At 37.2% G+C, this 18,426-nt stretch overlaps 1 protein-coding gene across 3 annotated transcripts in view; it reads left to right on the top strand.

Annotated features, from left to right (window-relative positions):
* Positions 1–18,426, top strand: part of ADK (adenosine kinase) — a 696,790-nt gene that overhangs the window by 457,884 nt on the left and 220,480 nt on the right. For 2 of the 3 annotated variants that reach the window (XM_006887509.1, XM_006887510.1), the window contains exon 7: positions 6,063–6,233. The exons of the other annotated variant lie outside the window; for it this stretch is intronic. In XM_006887509.1, coding sequence (XP_006887571.1) covers positions 6,063–6,233 — 171 coding nt within the window. The remainder of the gene's footprint in view (positions 1–6,062; positions 6,234–18,426) is intronic. 3 annotated transcript variants of the gene reach the window in all.

The following is an 18,426-nucleotide window of genomic DNA, read 5'->3' as shown; positions in this document are numbered from 1 at the left end:
CAGTCAGGAAATCAAAAAGCGTATCGCGATGGGAAAATCTGCTGTTAGGGACCTCTCTAAAGTACCCAGGAGCAACGGTGTCTCTCTGGAGACTAAGGTGCACCTGATACAGGCCATGGTATTTGCAATCACTTGTTATGCATCAGAGAGTTGGACAGTTACTAGGGAGGACAGAAGGGGAGTACATGCTTTTGAGTTGTGGTGCTGGAGAAGAGTATTGAATGTACCATGGAATGTCAGGAAAACAAACAGATTCATCTTGGAGAGGATTAAATCAAGCTACTCCTTGGAGGCAAGGATTCTGGGCTTCGTCTGACATACTTTGGACATGTTACCAGGAGGGACATCATCCTTGGGATGGTGGCGGGACAGCACAGGAGGGGAAGACTCTCTATGAGATGGATTGATTCGGTGACTGGGGTAATCGGTTTGGGTGTGTCAGAGGCGCAGTTGGCGCAGGATAGAGCAGGGTTTAGGGCTGTTGTGCATAGGGTCGCTATGAGTCGGAAACAACTCGACGGCACATAACAACAACAACAAGGTAGGTAAATCGGTAGTTAGGTAGGTAGGAAATAGGTAGGTAGGAAGAGATTGAGATTGTCCACAGCTTCAGTTTGCTCGGCTCCATGATCAACACTCTTGGCACCAGCAGTCAGGAAATCAAAAAACAAAATGTGATAGGAACGTCTGCTGTTAGGGACCTCTCTAAAGTACTCGAGCAACGGAGTCTCTCTGGAAACTAAGGTGCGTCTGATACAGTCCATGTTCTTTACAATCACTTGTTATGCATCAGAGAGTTGAACAATGACTAGGGAGTATAGAAGGAGAATTGATGCCTTTGAGCTATGGTGCTGGAGAAGAGTATTGAATGTACATTGGACTGCCAAGAAAAAGATAAACCAGGCTACTCCTTGGAGGCAAGGATTCTGGGACTTAATCTGACATACTTTGGACATGTTGTAAGGGGAGACCGGTCCTTGGAGAAGGACATCATGCATGGGAGGGTGCAGGGACAGCGCAGGAGGGGAAGACCTTCTATGAGGTAGATTGGTTCAGTGACTGGGGTAATCGGGATGGGTGTGTCAGAGGCAATGCGATTGGCACAGGATAGAGCAGGGTTTAGGGCTGTTTTACATAGAGGGTCGCTATGAGTCGCAAACAACTCGACGGCACATAACAACAACAGGTAGGTAAGTCATTTCCTTGGAAAGGGACATCATGCTTGGAAAGATGGAGGGTTAGCCAAGGAGAGGAAACCCCCCCAGCAAGGTGGATTGACACGGTGATTTCAGTAGTGTGTCAGATGATGAGGAGAGTACAGGACAAGGCATGGCTCAGTTCAGCTGTTCATAGGGTCACTATGAATTATACTCAACATTATGACACCTAACAATGACAATAGAAACAATGGTTAATGAGAGTGTTCTGGTGGCTTAGTGATAAGGAGTTGCTCTATGAACCCAAAGGTTCTAATCCACCAGGTAGTCTGAGAGAAAGAATGACAGTATCTTCCCATGTTAAACCTGCTAAGGGTTACCTGTAAGTCACTTCTGACTTGTCAGCACACAACAACAACAACAACAACAGTCGCTAGTGAGGGAGTTCTGGAGGACAAATGAATAAGGAGTTTTGCTACCACAACAAAGACAGGCAGTTCAGATCTACTGGCAGATCTAATATCAGCTAAAGATTGTTTGTTCATTTGTTTGTTTACATAGTCTGTTTTTCTGAAGCACTGCCAGAACTTTTACAATTTCCTTTCCCTTTCTTTTAGTGTGTTAAACAGGTTTCTTTCTCATGTTCCACAAAGTGTAAAACCACTCTGAGTAAACCTTAGAGATTGGTTGGTTCTGTGACTGTCCTTAGAGTAATTGTTGAGTGTTAAATCTAATTCTCTTAAAATGGTTCATTGGCATTGCTTTAGTCTTGTCTTCAATCTTCCTCTAACTGTGCTTTTGTCTTTTTTTAGTTGTGATGTCTATATATTTGCCAGTTTTCCATTTTTTGCATATACAATTCAAGATTAGTCTTTACAATGTGTTGTGCAGCCATCACCATTATCCTTTTCCAAATTATTCTGTCACCACTTGTTGAAACTTGGTGCTTTTGTTGTATTTCATTTTAATGAATATAAATGTGCTCCTTCCCTCTGATATTATCTAACCTCTAAATGTCAAAACCTACTTTGCTCTTAAGTACTTGCAGGGACAAAGGCTAACAGGGTTAAAACTCTTGTGTAGGGTGAAATCCCTAATTAGAAAAGAACCAAATTTTGTTGGATGTGTCCAGAGTATTTCTGCGGAGTGATAGCTGAGTAAACTTTTGACCCATTTTTGTTAAAAACGAGACCTTTTTTCTGTCCTGCCCTAATACTACTGTTTTTCATTTTGGTGATTCTATAGTCTAGAACATGTGGCCTAACAAGGATATAAATCTAGGAAGAAAAAGTGTGTCTGGCATCAATCTTAAGTCTTTTGCAAATCTAACAGAGCACAAATCCCAAATTGTTTAAATTCCAAATATTTACTTGAACAAGAGACCATTCAAAAACGGATTTTTTTTAAAAATTGTGAATTTGTCTTTTATTTTAAAACTGGTTGGAGTGTGTGTGTGTGTGTGTGTGTGTGTGTGTGTGTGTGTGTTTAGGCTCTATAAATTTAACAAAATGGAAGTTAACTGTCTCCCTCATAATACTCTTGTGTTGTCTTTGAAAATAAAATACACATACAACATGCATACATTTGAAATGAGGCCAGATGTAGACACCAAGGGCATACTGTTCTGCACCTTCAGTTACAATCAGATGTATTTTAGCACAGATCAAATTTGCAGTCTGAAGTTGGTGAGAAGCCTAGTTATTTGACCAGGTTATTGTTTCTGTAGACCTTTCTCTGGCTGTCTGTGGTTAGTCCACAGCTGGCAGAACTCTAGCTTTGGGGAGCTTTTATTTCATGCGGGAACAGTCTGGGGAGAAACGAAGGGGGCAGGACTTTTGATTTTTCAGATTAAATGAAAGACTGAAAGCAAATCCATATCTTTTCCTAGTGGAGATACTGTGCTGTCTATCCTGCTCACTTTATTCACCAAGTGACAGGATTAGGAAAAGAAGCAGCTTGGATACACATAATTTGAAAATGACGTGTCATTTGACTGCAACAAAATAAGATGGAGACGTTTAAAAAGTAATATTTCTGAAGACCAAGACTTGTTGCCTGTCAGAGCAGTGGAACATTGCTGGGGGAAATTAATGGATAGAAATTTTTAAATGAGAAATTATTAACATTTTGTTGTTTGTTGTTGTTATGTGCTGTCGAGTCGCTTGCGACTCATAGCGACCCTATGTACAACAGCCCTAAACTCTGCTCTGTCCTGTGCCAATCGCACTGTCTCTGACACTCCCATCCCAATTATCCCAGTCACTGAATCAATCCACGTCATAGAGGGTCTTCCTCTCCTATGATGTCCCTCTCCAAGGACTGGTCTCTCCTCACAACATGTCCAAAGTATGTTAGACGGAGCATCAGAATCTTTGCCTCCAAGGAGCCACCCGGTTTAACCCTTTCCAGGACAAATCTGTTTGTTTTCCTAGCAGTCCATGGTATTCTCAATACTCTTCTCCAGTACCACAGCTCAAAGGCATCAATTCTCCTTCTATCCTCCCTGGTCATTGTGCAACTCTGATGCATAACAAGTGATTGCGAAGACCATAGCCTGTATCAGACACACCTTAGTCTCCAGAGAGACACCATTGCTCTTCAGTACTTTGGAGAGGTCCCTAACAGCAGACTTTCCCAGGACAATGCGCCTTTTAATTTCCTGGCTGCTGGTGCCAAGACTGTTGACTATGGAGCCAAGCAAACTAAAGCTGTGTACAATCTCAATCTCTTCACCATCCATTCTGATGCTGCCAATTGGTCCAGTGGTGAGAATCTTTGTCTTCTTGACATTGAGCCTCAATGCATATTGTAGGCTGCAGTCCTTGACACTCTGCAGCAGGTGCTTCAGGTCCTCCTCAGTTTCAGCAAGCAGGGTTGTGTCATCCACATAATGCAGATTGTTGATAAACCGTCAACCAATCTTGACCCCACATTTCTCCTCATAGAGCCCAGCCTCCCGGATAATCTGTTCTGCATATAGGTTGAAAAGGTATGGAGATAGGATGCATCCCTGGTGTACGCCCTTCCCAATTTTGAACCGTGCAGTATTCCCTTGTTGAAAAACACATTTAGAATTTCATTAGCAATGGTTTAAAATGAAAGTAGACTCTCAGTAGAAAATCTCTCTTAATTTAGAAGTTGGTAAGCCCTTTAAAGATCGCAAAAAAGTAACCTTATAGTGATTAATGTTGAATTGTGTAAGTAATAGAAAAGGGGTTTTTAAATCTTGTTAGTGGCACAGTTTTAAGTAAGTATTTCAGTAGCATTTTTGCTGGTTCTTTTCCTTGCCTAGGTCCTTCACTCCTCTGGTGCTTCTCTCCTCCCTTCCTTCTTTAGGGGGCTCTGGTGGCATAAGGCAGAGACTTGCACAGCTAACCCAAAGGTGGCACCTCTCCAGTGGTTTGAATCTCCCTGTGGCTCCAAGGGAGAAAGATGGGAAGTCTCCCTGTGTGCATTTTTACAGCCTCTGAAAACCCCTGGTAGGGTCAGCTATGAATTGGTCTGAACACCACAGCAATAAGAGAGTCCTCCTCTCGATCCCTTTCTTCTTTCAAAGGAGGCTGTCAGAGGACTCCATTTCTTTCTCCTGTCTGCTTAAACTAGATCACTTTTGTGGGACCTTTCTCCAGAGCACAACTAAATGCTGAAATAGCCAGTTCTCAATCTGGATTTAAAAATTTTTATTAACGATAGGACCTAAATTAAAATCTCAGTAATTTTTGCTACTTTTTAAATGCCTTCTTGTCAATTTCTTATCACTTGCCAAATTCTGTATGTTATGTTCCCAGTATTGTTTGCTTTACACAGCAGAATGCAAGCTTTTCTTAATGGTTGCTGAATTATTGCTGTCCAGGTTATCCGTCCTTTAAATCTTGAGTTGTTATTCCCACTTTGAGTTGTTACTCTTTTCCCTTAAAGCAATTTCCTGTGAGATATTCTATCTCCATCTCTACTCAACCCACCTTACCTACCAAATAGGCTCCTAACCTACTGTCCCATTCCCCCTATGTTCTTAACTCAGCTGACCTTCCCAGCCTCTCAGCCTTTACTGCTTCTCCTCGTGTACACCTTCACTCGTGTTATCGATTATCGATCATCCAAACCAACTTCCTGTATAAGCATCCATGTCTTTGCTCACACTTTCTTTTATTTCAAAGTCAAAGTCACCCAACTCATAGTTGACCCTCCAGTGCGTTTTCAGTCTATAAATCGCCCAAAAAGGATTGCCAGTCCTGCTCCCATGGGGTGGATGGAGGATTCAAACAGCAGCCTAAGCCAACAGAACTCCCTAAGTGTATTCTTTAAAGTGTTTTATTAACTATGCTTATAAATAATATTTTACAATTTAACTTGGCAGACATGAAATTTAATTGAGTTTTTATTGTATTACTAAATTGTTTTCTCTTCCTTCTAATTCAGACCTTTCCTCAAAACATCAATTTAGAAGTTTCATAAGTAACCAGTGATAATCTCTGTAAACAAATTCTTTTCAAAATGGTTTTCTTTTTAATAAATGCATTACTTATAAGGATTACAACTGTTAATGAGAAACTAGAAGGATCCTGTCCACTTTTATTACCATTTCTCAACTTGAATATAGTTATTGGCATAAATGAGGCTTTTCAAGTATTTTTCTTATGTAGATTCTCTGAACTATTTTTGCACCAACTATACAAATCTACAATGAAATAAGTAATATTTATATACTCAGAGGTAATGGCATTTATCAAATTTATAGTTTGCAAGACTATAGTTTTCTCCTAGCTCTGTGCTGCTATTTCCAACCTTGTATTTTGTAATTATTTTTTACAAGCTTTTGTTGTATTCTTTGTAGGTTCTTTTGTCCTCACTGTGACTCTGTATGGATGGGATTCTTAATTTTTATTTTTCTCTTTCTTTTCCCAGGGCTTTTTTCTTACAGTTTCCCCAGAATCAATATTAAAGGTGGCTCATCATGCTTCTGAAAACAATAGAATCTTCACTTTGAATCTGTCTGCACCATTTATTAGCCAGTTCTACAAGGAACCTTTGATGAAAGTTATGCCTTATGTTGACATACTATTTGGAAACGAGACGGTGAGTTACCTTTAATATATATATATATACACACACCTTTTCTTTTGATGTCTTCTCATACATTTAGAAAGATAAATCTAAATATTTGCATAGCGGAAGAGTGCTGTTAAAATGTGGGGATTATAATCAATGTCATGAAAAAAAAATTATGTCAACAATTCAGCAGACTACTAATCAATCTACACTATCAGCTTTCACTAAAATCACCAAACCCTTTCCCCTGTAACCTAGTTTCAAAAAGAAATATTTGCAATGTACATTTGTAAATTTTATAACAAAATTCTATTCTAATTTGTTGTTTCATTCTCCTTCTGTATGTACCAAGTTGTCATTTAGTAAAAACTTCATCTGTTTGGGTTTTTAATTCTTTCAGGATTTAATCTGTTGAGTATCATTTACTTATAGTAAAATTTACTCTTTTCTGTATATTTTATAAGAGTTTTTATAAGCAAGCAAGATACAAAGCCTTTTTTTCACTTAAATGATTTCCTACATGCCTTTTTAAAAATTCCTTCCCTTCACTTTATTTCTTGACAACTACTTTTTTTAACCAGTAAAAGAAAGTTCTTTCTGAAATTTCTCTTTGAAGTAAGAGAGATCGAGTCTAAAATATTTTATGAATAAATGTTGCTATATTATAACATTATAGTAAATTTCTTTATTCATATCATTAATATATAGACCACCAAGAAAACAATAGGTCTCTCTTAGAGAGCGTGAATCCAAGTTTCTCCTGGGAGGCTGGGATTTTGAAGCTCTCAAATACTTTGGGCATGTGGCCAGGAGGGGCTGATCCTTGGAGAAAGACACATGCTCAGAAGGGTGGAGGGACAGTTCAGGAGAGGAAGTTCCACAATGAGATGGATTGATACAGTAACTGGGGCAATGGGGGATGGTGTGTCAGAATCAATGAGACTGGCTCAGGACAGGACAGGCTTCAGAGCTGCTGTGGGTGCAGACAACTCAATAGCACATAACAACATTGTAACATTATAAAATTTCTTTATTCATGTCGTTAGTATTATTGTCATATTTTACGATAATAAGGTAGAATTTATTTTCTCCTTATCAAAAATTTCTTTGTTCATCCTGAATTAGTAGAGAAGTTTAAATGTTCTTGTGTTTTGAAACAAAACTTATCCACTCGAAGTGCTTTTGAGTCTGGTTCTATTCATAGCAAATCTCCCTTGTGTTTCAGGTCAAAAGACTGTCTATCTTTTGTCCAAGGAACTTCTGGTAGACTTAAACTGATGACCTTGCAGCTAGCAGCCTGATGCATTACACACTAATAGACTTTAGAAATACATGCAATTGAAAGGAGAGGAGTGAAGAGTAAAGATGAGAGAGAGAATAATAGGTATCTTCCTTCATGTGATCTTAGTCAAGTCAGTTAATTTTCCCAAGTTTTATGGCTTTCGCCTATTAAAACAGACATATTAATAATCCCAGACATTCATTCTGATTCTGACTTAGTTTGATTATTTTCATTGATTTCACATCTAGGTAAGATAATTGTGCTGTCTGCCTACAATAACATAAAATGTGGAAAGTAAATAATTTATGAGATCAGTTGGGTGAGGATTAAAAAGGGCCTGTTTGTAGGTATAATATTATGATGTGAATATATGCAAAGGCATTAGCTAGTTGAAGGAAATCCCACTTTCTTGATATTTCACATTATACATAAAGGTAAGAAATAATAGTAATAGAATTGTTCAGCTTCTTGATACGGACTAAAATCTCATTTGACTAAAGTCAGTGCATCTGAAGAATTTTAGATTTTTTTTTCTTAACTTTTTTTTTGCTGGCAGTTTTGTTTTCCAAAAAAAATACAGTAAATAAGTGCTCTGGACCTTTAAACAATACGAAAGAATTGGTTGTCAGTATAACAGTTTCAGAATCCTTAGGAGAGAATGACACTTGATCTCAGTTCTTTATAGTTAGGAAGGAAGAGGCTGGCAATATTTGAACACATGTTCTAGACTTTAAGAAAAAACTTTTTGAAAGATAAATATGATTCCAAAGAATAAGATTGATCTATACTTACAGAAATCTATAACTTGTAATCTGCTTGCCTGGAGAGAGGGGTGTACTTAGAATGAGAAAATTTAGAGAAGTGATACTCCTTGCTCTGATTGGGAGTGGTTTCATTTATATGGTTTCTATATGTCAGATATTCCTCGGTAAAGTTGCTTTTTAACAAGAATGTGCACTGTGATAAAATTTAATTATAAAAAACAATTTTTACTTCATACAGTCATTCATATACATTGCTTTAAAAGAGCAAAGACTATGTGGGACGGACATATCTGACCTTTATCAGGTTCATAAAGGGGAATTGTTCCTGTCAACATCATCAACAGCAAAAAACAAATTCCATGAGGTCAGACTCATCTGCCACACTCCCACAACTCTTTCTACTCAACACCATTCTTACTGCTTTGCTTTATCCAAAATCCAATTTGATAGCTCATAGACCAAACAGAATCACATTGGGATAGTCAGAAGGTTATAGTCCAGGTTAGTAAAAGAATACAACCAGGATAACTTCCAAAATAGGCTCTCAGCCACCTCATCCTTGAGCCTCATGGCTTTAGGTTCGTGTAACTCTCAGTTCTACCAGATATGCATGGCTATCCCCACAACCTGTCCTCCAGCAAACTTGGGCAAAAGGCTCTTAACTCTGATTCAGTGGCATAGTAGTCCCAGGGTCACCTCTCATATCAGGTCTCTGATTGTCTGCTGTTGTTACTATGCTGTTGCTCCCATAGGCTATTATTGGTATAAGAATCTCTAGCCCCAGTTGATGTGTTGCATTCTTTTGCATCTTCTTTACTAGTGGTGAAACTTCTCCAATTGGCTTCACTCAATTTAATACTGAGACTAGCCAGTCCTCTTCTGCATAGGCTTACATACCCAATTCACATCTTGTCATCCACCCACATGGCAAAGTAAGTCAGTAGATACCTTTTGTCTTCTTGTTCTTCATGTACTTAGTTTTTATTATATACATAAAATGGCCCTTCATATTTCAATGGCAATATCAATCCATAGAGGAGTATGTGACGGACTTGTATAAGATAGTCTGTTCTAACTGAATAACGAAGCTCTGGTAGTACAGTGATTAGGTGCTGGTCTATTAACTGAAAGGTCAGTAGTTTGAATCCACCAGCCACATAATGGGAGAAAGAAGAGTCTTGTCTGTGAAGATCACAGCTTTAGAAACCGTGCTATCTGTCCGACATGTGGGGCCCGCATAAATCACAGTCAGCTTCATGGCAGTGCATGATGGGCCACTGAGTACATCTTTAAAGTAACAGAGATTATTCACAAAGTCATCCTTTATCATCATTTAACTAATCTGGAAGAAACTGTAACTTTTTTCCAAATGCATGCATAGTTTGAATAGAAAATACTCAACTTTTGTGTTTGGTTTTTTTTTTTGTGGTTGTATATGTATATGAAAATAGACATAACAACATATACACCCATTTAACAATTTCTACATGTGCAATTCAGTAATACTGGTTATATTTAACTTTAATTTGTAGTGTTTCATAACTTTATTTGATAATCTGCAATTCATTTCCTATATTAAACTTTTTTCACCCTTCTCAATATTCTGTTCCAAATTTATGGAACCATCATTAACACAAACTCATTCTCCTCTAAGCTTCACATACATTTTGAGCTGCTTTCGTCTACATATAAAGATAATTTGTAATTTTTATAATTTTGTTTACATATAATTTTTCTTGAAAGAGCAAAATTCTCAAGGCAGATACTCTTTTCTAACTAAACCAAACAACTGTATGGTTTCAAAATGGCTTCAGGCTGTAGGTTCAGTTTAAGGTTTAACGCTTTCCTCAGGAAGTACTTAGTTTGTGTCAGATGGTAATTGTGTTAGTATGTGTGTTGAGGTTATTACCCCAAGGCCCACTCCACTTTGATTGCCTATACTCTCCACTCCTTCAGTAAAATATAGCAAGTAGTCAAGTGATATATCCCATGGAGTGCCGAAAGAACAAGCAGGTATGTTCTGGGAAACGTGCAGTCAGAATGCTACTTGGAGGCAAAGATGATGAAGCTTTGTCTCGTGTAATTCAGGCATGTTGCTACAACTAGCTTGTTCCTTGGAGCAGAACATCATGCTTGGAAAAGTGGAGAGTCAGTAAAAGAGAAAGCAAAAAAGATCCCCAATGAGATGGATTGACATCGTGACTGCAGCAATGGGCTCACGTGTGTCAGAGATAATGAGGTTGGCACAAGATAGGGCAGCATTCAGGTCTGTTTTTTGTAGGGCTGCTGTGAGTTTTGCTCAACAGTACCTAATAACAGTCAAGTGATTAGGCCCTTAAACTACTTATGTTATTTCCCAGCATATTGTTTCCAACCAGGAGTCAATTTTGTTTGTCCTATACCTTTCTTTGTTGTTGTTGTTGATTGCCTTTGAGTCGAGCACAACTCATTGCAACCCTATGAACAAAAGGATTGAAGCCCCTCTACAACAGTAGACATCTATCAAAGTTCATAGGGTTTGCCCATGCCACCTTTCTTCGTACAATTTATATTAATTATGTTTCATATAGTCCTTGTTACTTTAATAAGTATTATGTATCCTGATGAAATGGAAATACATGTAGAGTAGATATTTTATGGATTAAACTTGGATTCTCTTTACATTCTCATTATGTTTATATGCTCATTTTTTCAAAGTATATAATATTTAGTAATATAATCATGAGTTACGTTTACTTCTCACCATTCTGTTGTCATTCTCTCATACTGTGGTAGCTCATGTGTTGTTGAATTCTAGAAGCCAAGCCACCAGTACTTCTGATACCTGCGAAGTCATCCATTGTGAACTGCATTCCCCAGAGACTCTAGATTAACACAGACTAGAAGAAAGGACCAGGAAATCTACTGAAAAAAACTGGCCAGTGAATACTCATGAATTACAATGGAACACTGACTTAGTCCCCAAAGGTCAGCGTCTCCTATTAGAAAGAACTCAAATTATACAACTGCCTTCTCAAAGTAGAGTTGACTTCTAGGACGTGGCTGAGTGAAGCTTCCATGATTCTCATTTTCTCATGTGGCATAACTCTTAATAAGATGAAACATCAGAAAACACTGTATTAAAAATTAAAGCATGAGGGGAGCTCTGGTGGCCTAGTGGCAGGAAGCTGCACTGGAATCCCAGAGGTGCATGGTTCAAATCTACCAGATGCTCTGCCGGGAAAGGAGGGACAATCTCCTCCTGTACCAGTCAGATACGATTTGACAGTACACACACACACACACACACATAATAATAATAAAAAATAATTTTAAAAAAATTAAAGCATGGAACGCACAAAATATTAATCTAGTAAAATTTGAAAGATTATAAAAAAATAAAAAGTATGAAGACCAGTATTACAGGTATTTGTGAACTAAAATGAACTAGTGTTTTGAATCAACTACTGTGGTCTGCTCTGTTGGAATGACAGATTGAAAAGGGCCAGCATCAATGTCACAATCATTTTAAGATCTTTTCTTAGGTACAGTGCTGTCAGTGACAATGTGACATCCGATAGCCTAAAAGGAAGATTAGTTAAATAACACTCGATTTATACAAATCACTATACCAAAACTTAAGAAATTGCAGAGCTTTTCAAGCTACTATAGTCTGAAATGTATGAAACCTGTAACCAAAATACATTCATAATTACTAGTGAGTGGCATGTTAAAGAAGAAAAATGATATATGAAAAATATGGCTTAATAGAAATGATACTAGAGATCACATGATAGTAAAGCCTTTTTTTCTCAGCAACATAAGTGACATGGCACACGCCAAAATGAAATAAAACTAGCAAAGAAGTTCAATGTCATTACCATCATTCATTAATTGCTCACAGGCAAGTTTGAGCAAATGGAAGAAAGGATGACAGAACAGAAGATTTTAAAAGTTAGATTGAAAAGGCAAAGTAAAATATAATGAAATATACAAAGACCTGAAGCAAGCAGGGAAGCATACACTTAGCAGATGAACTAAAGGAAATGTTAAACTTCAGGTTGTAATATTGAAGGATTCCTTGGGCAAAACATTGAATTTTGCAGTAAGCATTGAAAGAAGGTGGGAGGAGAACACAGTCACTGTAATAAAAATAATTTCTCACTGTCCAGCCATTTCAGGAGATTGCAGTGATTAAGAACCAATGATATTGAAAGAAGTCTAAGCCTGGAAGAGATACATATTTGTGTCCATTCGAAACAAATATAATCTAGCAGAATTCAGAAGTGATCAATGGTACTAATGTCACAAGCAAGTAAAATTTTACTGAAGATAATTTAAAAATTATTGCAGCAGCATACAATCAGAGAATTGTCAGAAATACAAGCAGATTTGGAGGAGGGCATGGAAGTAGAAATGTCATTGCTGATGCTGGATGGCTGTTGGCTGAAAACAGAATACTAGAAAAACTATTACCTGTGTTGACTGGGTAGAGATAACTCAACCTGTGTGAGATGTTGTGATAGATAACTTTGTGAAGAAAAGGAACTCCAGAGTTTTTTAATTATTCTCCTACAGAACCTATATCTAGACCAATAGGCAATCATCCAAACAGAACAAGGGGTGACATGCAATTTAAAAATCAGGAGATGCTGCGGGTGGAGATGGGGGAAAATACACCCTTTCAGTGTTTTTATTCAGTCTGTCTGCTGAGCGAATAGTCAGAGAAACTAGGTTATTTGAAGAAAAATGTGGCATCAGGATTGGCAGAAGACTAATTAACAACTGCAGTAAACAGATGGCATAACCTTGCTTGCTGAAAGTGAAGATTTCTTGAAACCTTTACTGATGAAGATCAGATCTTCAGTATGAATTACACTTCAAAATAAAACAAAAAGCCTCACAGCTCAACCATTATAAGCAAAATCAAAAGACACAAAATATTGATATTGTCTCGAGTTTTATTTACTTGGATCCGTGATCAACACCATGGAAATCTCATCAGGAAGTCAATAGAGTTATCTACTGTCAAAGATAACCTCTAAGTGTGAAAAAGCAAAGATGTCACTTGGAGATGTAAGATGCGCCTGGCACAAGCTATTTCATTTTCAGTCACCTTCCATTCATGCAAGATGTGGAAAATGAATAACTAAACGTCTACCAAAATTTAATGTCTTTGAATTATGTCCTTAGCAGAGAACATCGATGGTACCAAGGGCTGCTAGAAGAACAAACAAATCTGTCTTTACAGAGAAACAACTTTATGAGGGAGGCAGGAACATTGTCTCTGGACATATTATGAGGGTGACCAGTCCCTGGAGAAGGGCATCATACTTGGCAAAGGATTAGCATAAAAGAGGAAGAACCTCAGTGAGATGAATTCACACAGTGGCTGCAATAATGGGCTCCAAGAAAGCAGTGATTGTGACAATGCCATAAAATCTGGCTCTTATTTCAAGCTGTTGTCCCTAGGTCTATCTTAGTAAGAGCTGACTTACCAGCACTCAATATCATTACCAAAATAGAATACAAGACTCAAAAAGGAGACATGCTTTTTAAAAATTGTTGAATAAAATTTGAATATCAAAAGTATAAAACCTTTAAGTAAAATATTTAAAAATGTATAAAAATCTAGAAGAAATTTGTACCTTCATATATGTCCTCAAGTTAGCAATATAGATATAAGATATAATACAAATAAAAGGAAACATTACCCGGAATTCATAAGTAACTGTGAATTATGAGTCTGATCATATAAGAAAAACTCTAGACTGTCAGATCTAAAAAAGATGATTAAAAAATCTTGACCCTCAAAGTACTTATCTTATGAAAGTTGAGTTTTAATCTATTAATCAGCTTACTGATTTCTTAGCTACTTCCTCAGCTGCTATCCTTTCAGTCTCCCGGTCTATAAAGTCAGGGACTTTGTGTAGAAATTCTAAATGAACTTTAAAAATCTTGAACTAAAATTTCCTTCCCCCCTACTTTCTTTTTTTTTTCTATATTTTATTAATTTTCATAAACATTTACAGAGATTTTGGGTTTCCATTCATTCATTGTTGTACTATTCTCTCTACCCTCCTCCCAGTTTGTTCTTGTCCAAATGCCACAGTGCTTGTCAAAGCCAGTTCTGATTAATCTTCTTTGTCAGTGTGTCCTTCGCCATTTCCTATTACTCCTCCCTGAGAGAGACTTCACCCTGAGTCATAAGGAAAAGGGGATGGCGTATTCTCTTAGCTACTTCCTGCTGAAAAGGGACGCTGTGGGTTTCAGGGTGAAGATCTTCTCTCACTACTCTAAAGGGCCCCTTTGGCAGTAGGAAACACATAGACTATTATGGAGATTGATTTTGGAATTTAGGTGCACTCTTATTGATTGTGCTTGGCCGTACATGTTCATATCCTTGAAGATGTATCATGGGGGTGTTGCAACCTAGAAGACACAACTTTGACTAACAAGTTATAAGTACATGAGTCCAAAAATTATGGAAAAGTAAAAGAAAAGATTCTTTCATTGTTTTACAAACCCTCCCCCAGGTCCCCTCCACCATGGAGCCATCGCTTTAGACTCCTGTGATGACAGAAATACCTAGTCACATATCTCTTTTAAACAGTTTTCTCCCTCTTCTGTTTCAGTGCAATATACATTATTGAACCCATCTTACTCAGTCTCTCCCCAACCCCGAGGTTAGTCCCATTCTACAACAGTGGCATCATGTAATATTTGTCCTTTTGTGACTGGGATATTTCACTCAGCATAATGTTCTCCAGAGTCAACCATTTTGAATAATATTGCATGAGTTCCTTGTTTTTCAATGCAGCATAGTATTCCATTGTGCGAATATACCACAGCTTCTCTAGCCATTCGTTTGTTGATGGGCACTTCAGTTGTTTCCAAATCCTTGCTATTGTGAACAAAGCTGCAATAAACATGGGTGTGCATATATCTGCTTGGATGTCAGCTGTGGTCTCTTCAGGGTATATTCCCAGTAGTGGAATTGCTGGGTCAAATGGTATCTCTATTTGCAACTTTTTGAGAAAGCGCCATACTGCTTTCCACAGGGGTTGCACCATTTTACACTCCCACCAACAGTGAATCAGGGTTCCAGTTTCTCCACAACCTCGCCAGCATTTGTTGCTTGCTCCCCCCTACTCTGTAACATTGGCCAATTTTATTGTTAATCAGCTGATCAAGTCCTTATTCTGAAATCTAAAAATAGTACAGTGGTAACATTTCAGGAAATTACTCTTTTTCATTGTGTTGTAGGCTCAATTATTGTGATTACAATCTGGATTTTTTTTTTTTATTTTAACCTCTCACCTCCATTATTTTTTTCCTGTTTTTTGTTTAGTTGTTGCTGATTGCATTGAGTCAAACACAACTCAGCAACCTTATGAACCAAAGGTCTGAAGCCTTTCTAGAATTATCATCATTTATTCATTGAGTTTCCAGAGTCATGTTGTTTAAAAGTTGTTTAGAAGTAGAAGGGAAGGGATATTCTTTAACAACCAATATGCGAGTATATTTGGTTACTTTCATTCTGACAATGGAAGTAGATCCAGGAGTGCTGTTGGTACATTATTGTGATATCCACAGTGTTGTTGCTATGTGCTCATCTTGACTCATAGCTGACCCTCCAACAGGTTTTCACAAGCTAAAATCACATGGCAAGAGATCAACTTGTGTACATAATAAATTATCATTTTACTTTTAGGACAAATATTGCCTGAGTTCACTTTTACAAAAAGCTAAAGAAAGTTTTAAAGGGCACTAAAATCATTGTTGGATGGTTACCAGGGATGAGAAGGGGGGAGATGACAGTAAAAATTAATACATAGATAATAGACACCTAGTAAGATTGGTCAAGGGAAAGACAATATACAATAAGTGGAAGAACAGAGATTGTGGGTATTTTAATTGATGTTATAAATAAGTTGTGGATGAACAGTTGATTCAAGACCAATATATGTGTTGTAAATTGTCACTCAAACCACAATTAAAAAGTTTAATGGAAAATAATTATTTTAATGAAGATACAGAAATAAGATACATTTTCAGTTTTCTTAATTAGAATTTTCTGGTAACCTGTTGCATTTTATTTTATACTTTTAAATAGCATCAAATTTCATCTGTTTATTAAGTTCATTTTTAAACAACTACGTAAGTACTTTTAATGTAATGCATTTTTAATTTGCTTCTGACATCTTCATAGTTACAGCCAAAATATTTCCTTTTAGCAACTACCCTTTGTTAGCTTAAGTCATATACAGTAACCTTACGAGAACATTCTTATGTGCAGATAATTTATTATCTATTGATGCCTGCTAATGCAAGTTGCTTTGTAGTCACTATCTGGCAATACATGACTGAAGAACTTAATTACTATTCTTATTTTTCACTTTTATTAAATTAAAAAGGATTTTGTTTGTTTTTATTAGTGTCATTTTCAAGTGGTTCTTAAGATTAATACTCAACTTTGCCCCAGGATGCTTAGCTCTCAAATAAGATGAATTATCTCATGATAATAACTGCTTTGTCCAGTATTAGCACTTAATTTCACTGTCAAGTTGCAATGCACGTTAGTATGTTTTAAGTGATAAAATAAAATTTGAAAGTAGGTACAAGAATTTAGTTAAATTTTTTCGTATTAGCTAAAAATGATACGTTTTAGGTAAATCTCCCTTCATACACCTAGTTTTTTGAAACTTGTGGCTGTACTTAAATTCTAAAGATAGTATGTAACTCTTTCATCTGTCTTTTACTGGTTGTTTTCCCATTTACTCATTTTCTTAGAGGAAAATCTATTTTAAAACTACCAAAAACCAAGAAAAATTAAATTACTCTTTCTTATCTCTGTAGTGACTTCCTATTTTTCTTTTTTAATCTGGTTTTTGTTAAAAGGTATCTTTGTTGTTGGTTTGTTTGGGGTTTTGGGGTTTTTTTTCAACCACGTGAATGGCAAAAACAGTGAAATGAAATGTTGGGTATTGTGGTTTTATTAAATTGACTATCTCTTTAGTTATTTTAACATAGTGATGTGGTTGGTACAATCAAAATCAAGCAATGTCAAACTTAGTTTATATCTTTTGAGTCCAAGTTGTTGTTGTTGCTTTGTGCCATCAAGTTGACTACAACTTTTGAGAGCCCTGGTTGCACAGTGGTTAGGGAAGCTGCTAAGAACCCAAATGGCAGTTTCTCTCTGTGAATTCAGACTTTCTCAATGTCTCTCCCATAAAAATTTCTCCATAGAGAATCCTATGGAACAATTCTGATATGTACTATGGTCATTATGAGCTGGAATCTACTCAGTGGCACACACTAATTGCCATTAATTTTTTCCTTAGGTGATGATACAACTTTTAAAAAATAGCAATAGTGCTTTTAGATAATATTTAATTACTGTTGCTTCCCTGAAGTAATTTGTCAGTTGCTATATTGTTATTGTTTTTGTTGTTAAGTGCTGTCCAGTCGTAGACAACTCATAGGACCCTATGAAGAAAAGACTTGAACACTTGTATAACTTTCATTGTTTCTCCAAGTTCATAGGGTTTCTGGATACAAGATATTTCGGAAGTGGATTCCACTCCTGCTTCCAAGCTTGTTTTGATTGGGGAGTTCTACCAAACACTGTCCACCATGGGTCACCATTATTGCATTTGACACATCAGTGTCACAGTGCTCAGCTTCACAGCAACCACAAGTTACCTCTGTGCAGCAAAATGGACAGACCAGTGCTATTCCACTTAGAAGAATGTTGGACCAAACACAATTAAAACCAGCCCTGAAGGCCACAGATTAAAATCACCCACCTTTGGTTTGGTTGCATAACTTTTCTATTCACTAGGCCAACAGAGCTCTCTCATTGCTGTTGTTGTTGTTGTTGTTGTTGTTATTAGATGCCATAGTCATAGATGACTCAGAGTGTCCCTATGAGCAAAACATCTGAACACTTGTATAACATTCATCATTTCTCTACGTTCATAGAGTTTCCAGAGGCAAGTCATTTTGGAAATGGACGCCACTCCAGCTCCCAAGCTTTTTTTAATGGGAAGCTCCACCAAACACTGTCCACCATGGGTAACCTTTACCACATTTTTTTTTACAATATGTTCTGTTTACCATGATAAACACATTCTCACCAATAATCCAGAGGCCAGGTTCAAATACTGAATACTTGGACTCCTCCTAATTCCAT

Source organism: Elephantulus edwardii, unplaced genomic scaffold (assembly GCF_000299155.1).
Source record: "Elephantulus edwardii isolate Elephantulus edwardi_28Jun2011 unplaced genomic scaffold, EleEdw1.0 scaffold00058, whole genome shotgun sequence".
Classification (NCBI taxonomy): domain Eukaryota; kingdom Metazoa; phylum Chordata; class Mammalia; order Macroscelidea; family Macroscelididae; genus Elephantulus; species Elephantulus edwardii.
Note: the sequence above shows the minus strand (reverse complement) of the source record. Positions and strands in the feature narration are given on the sequence as shown.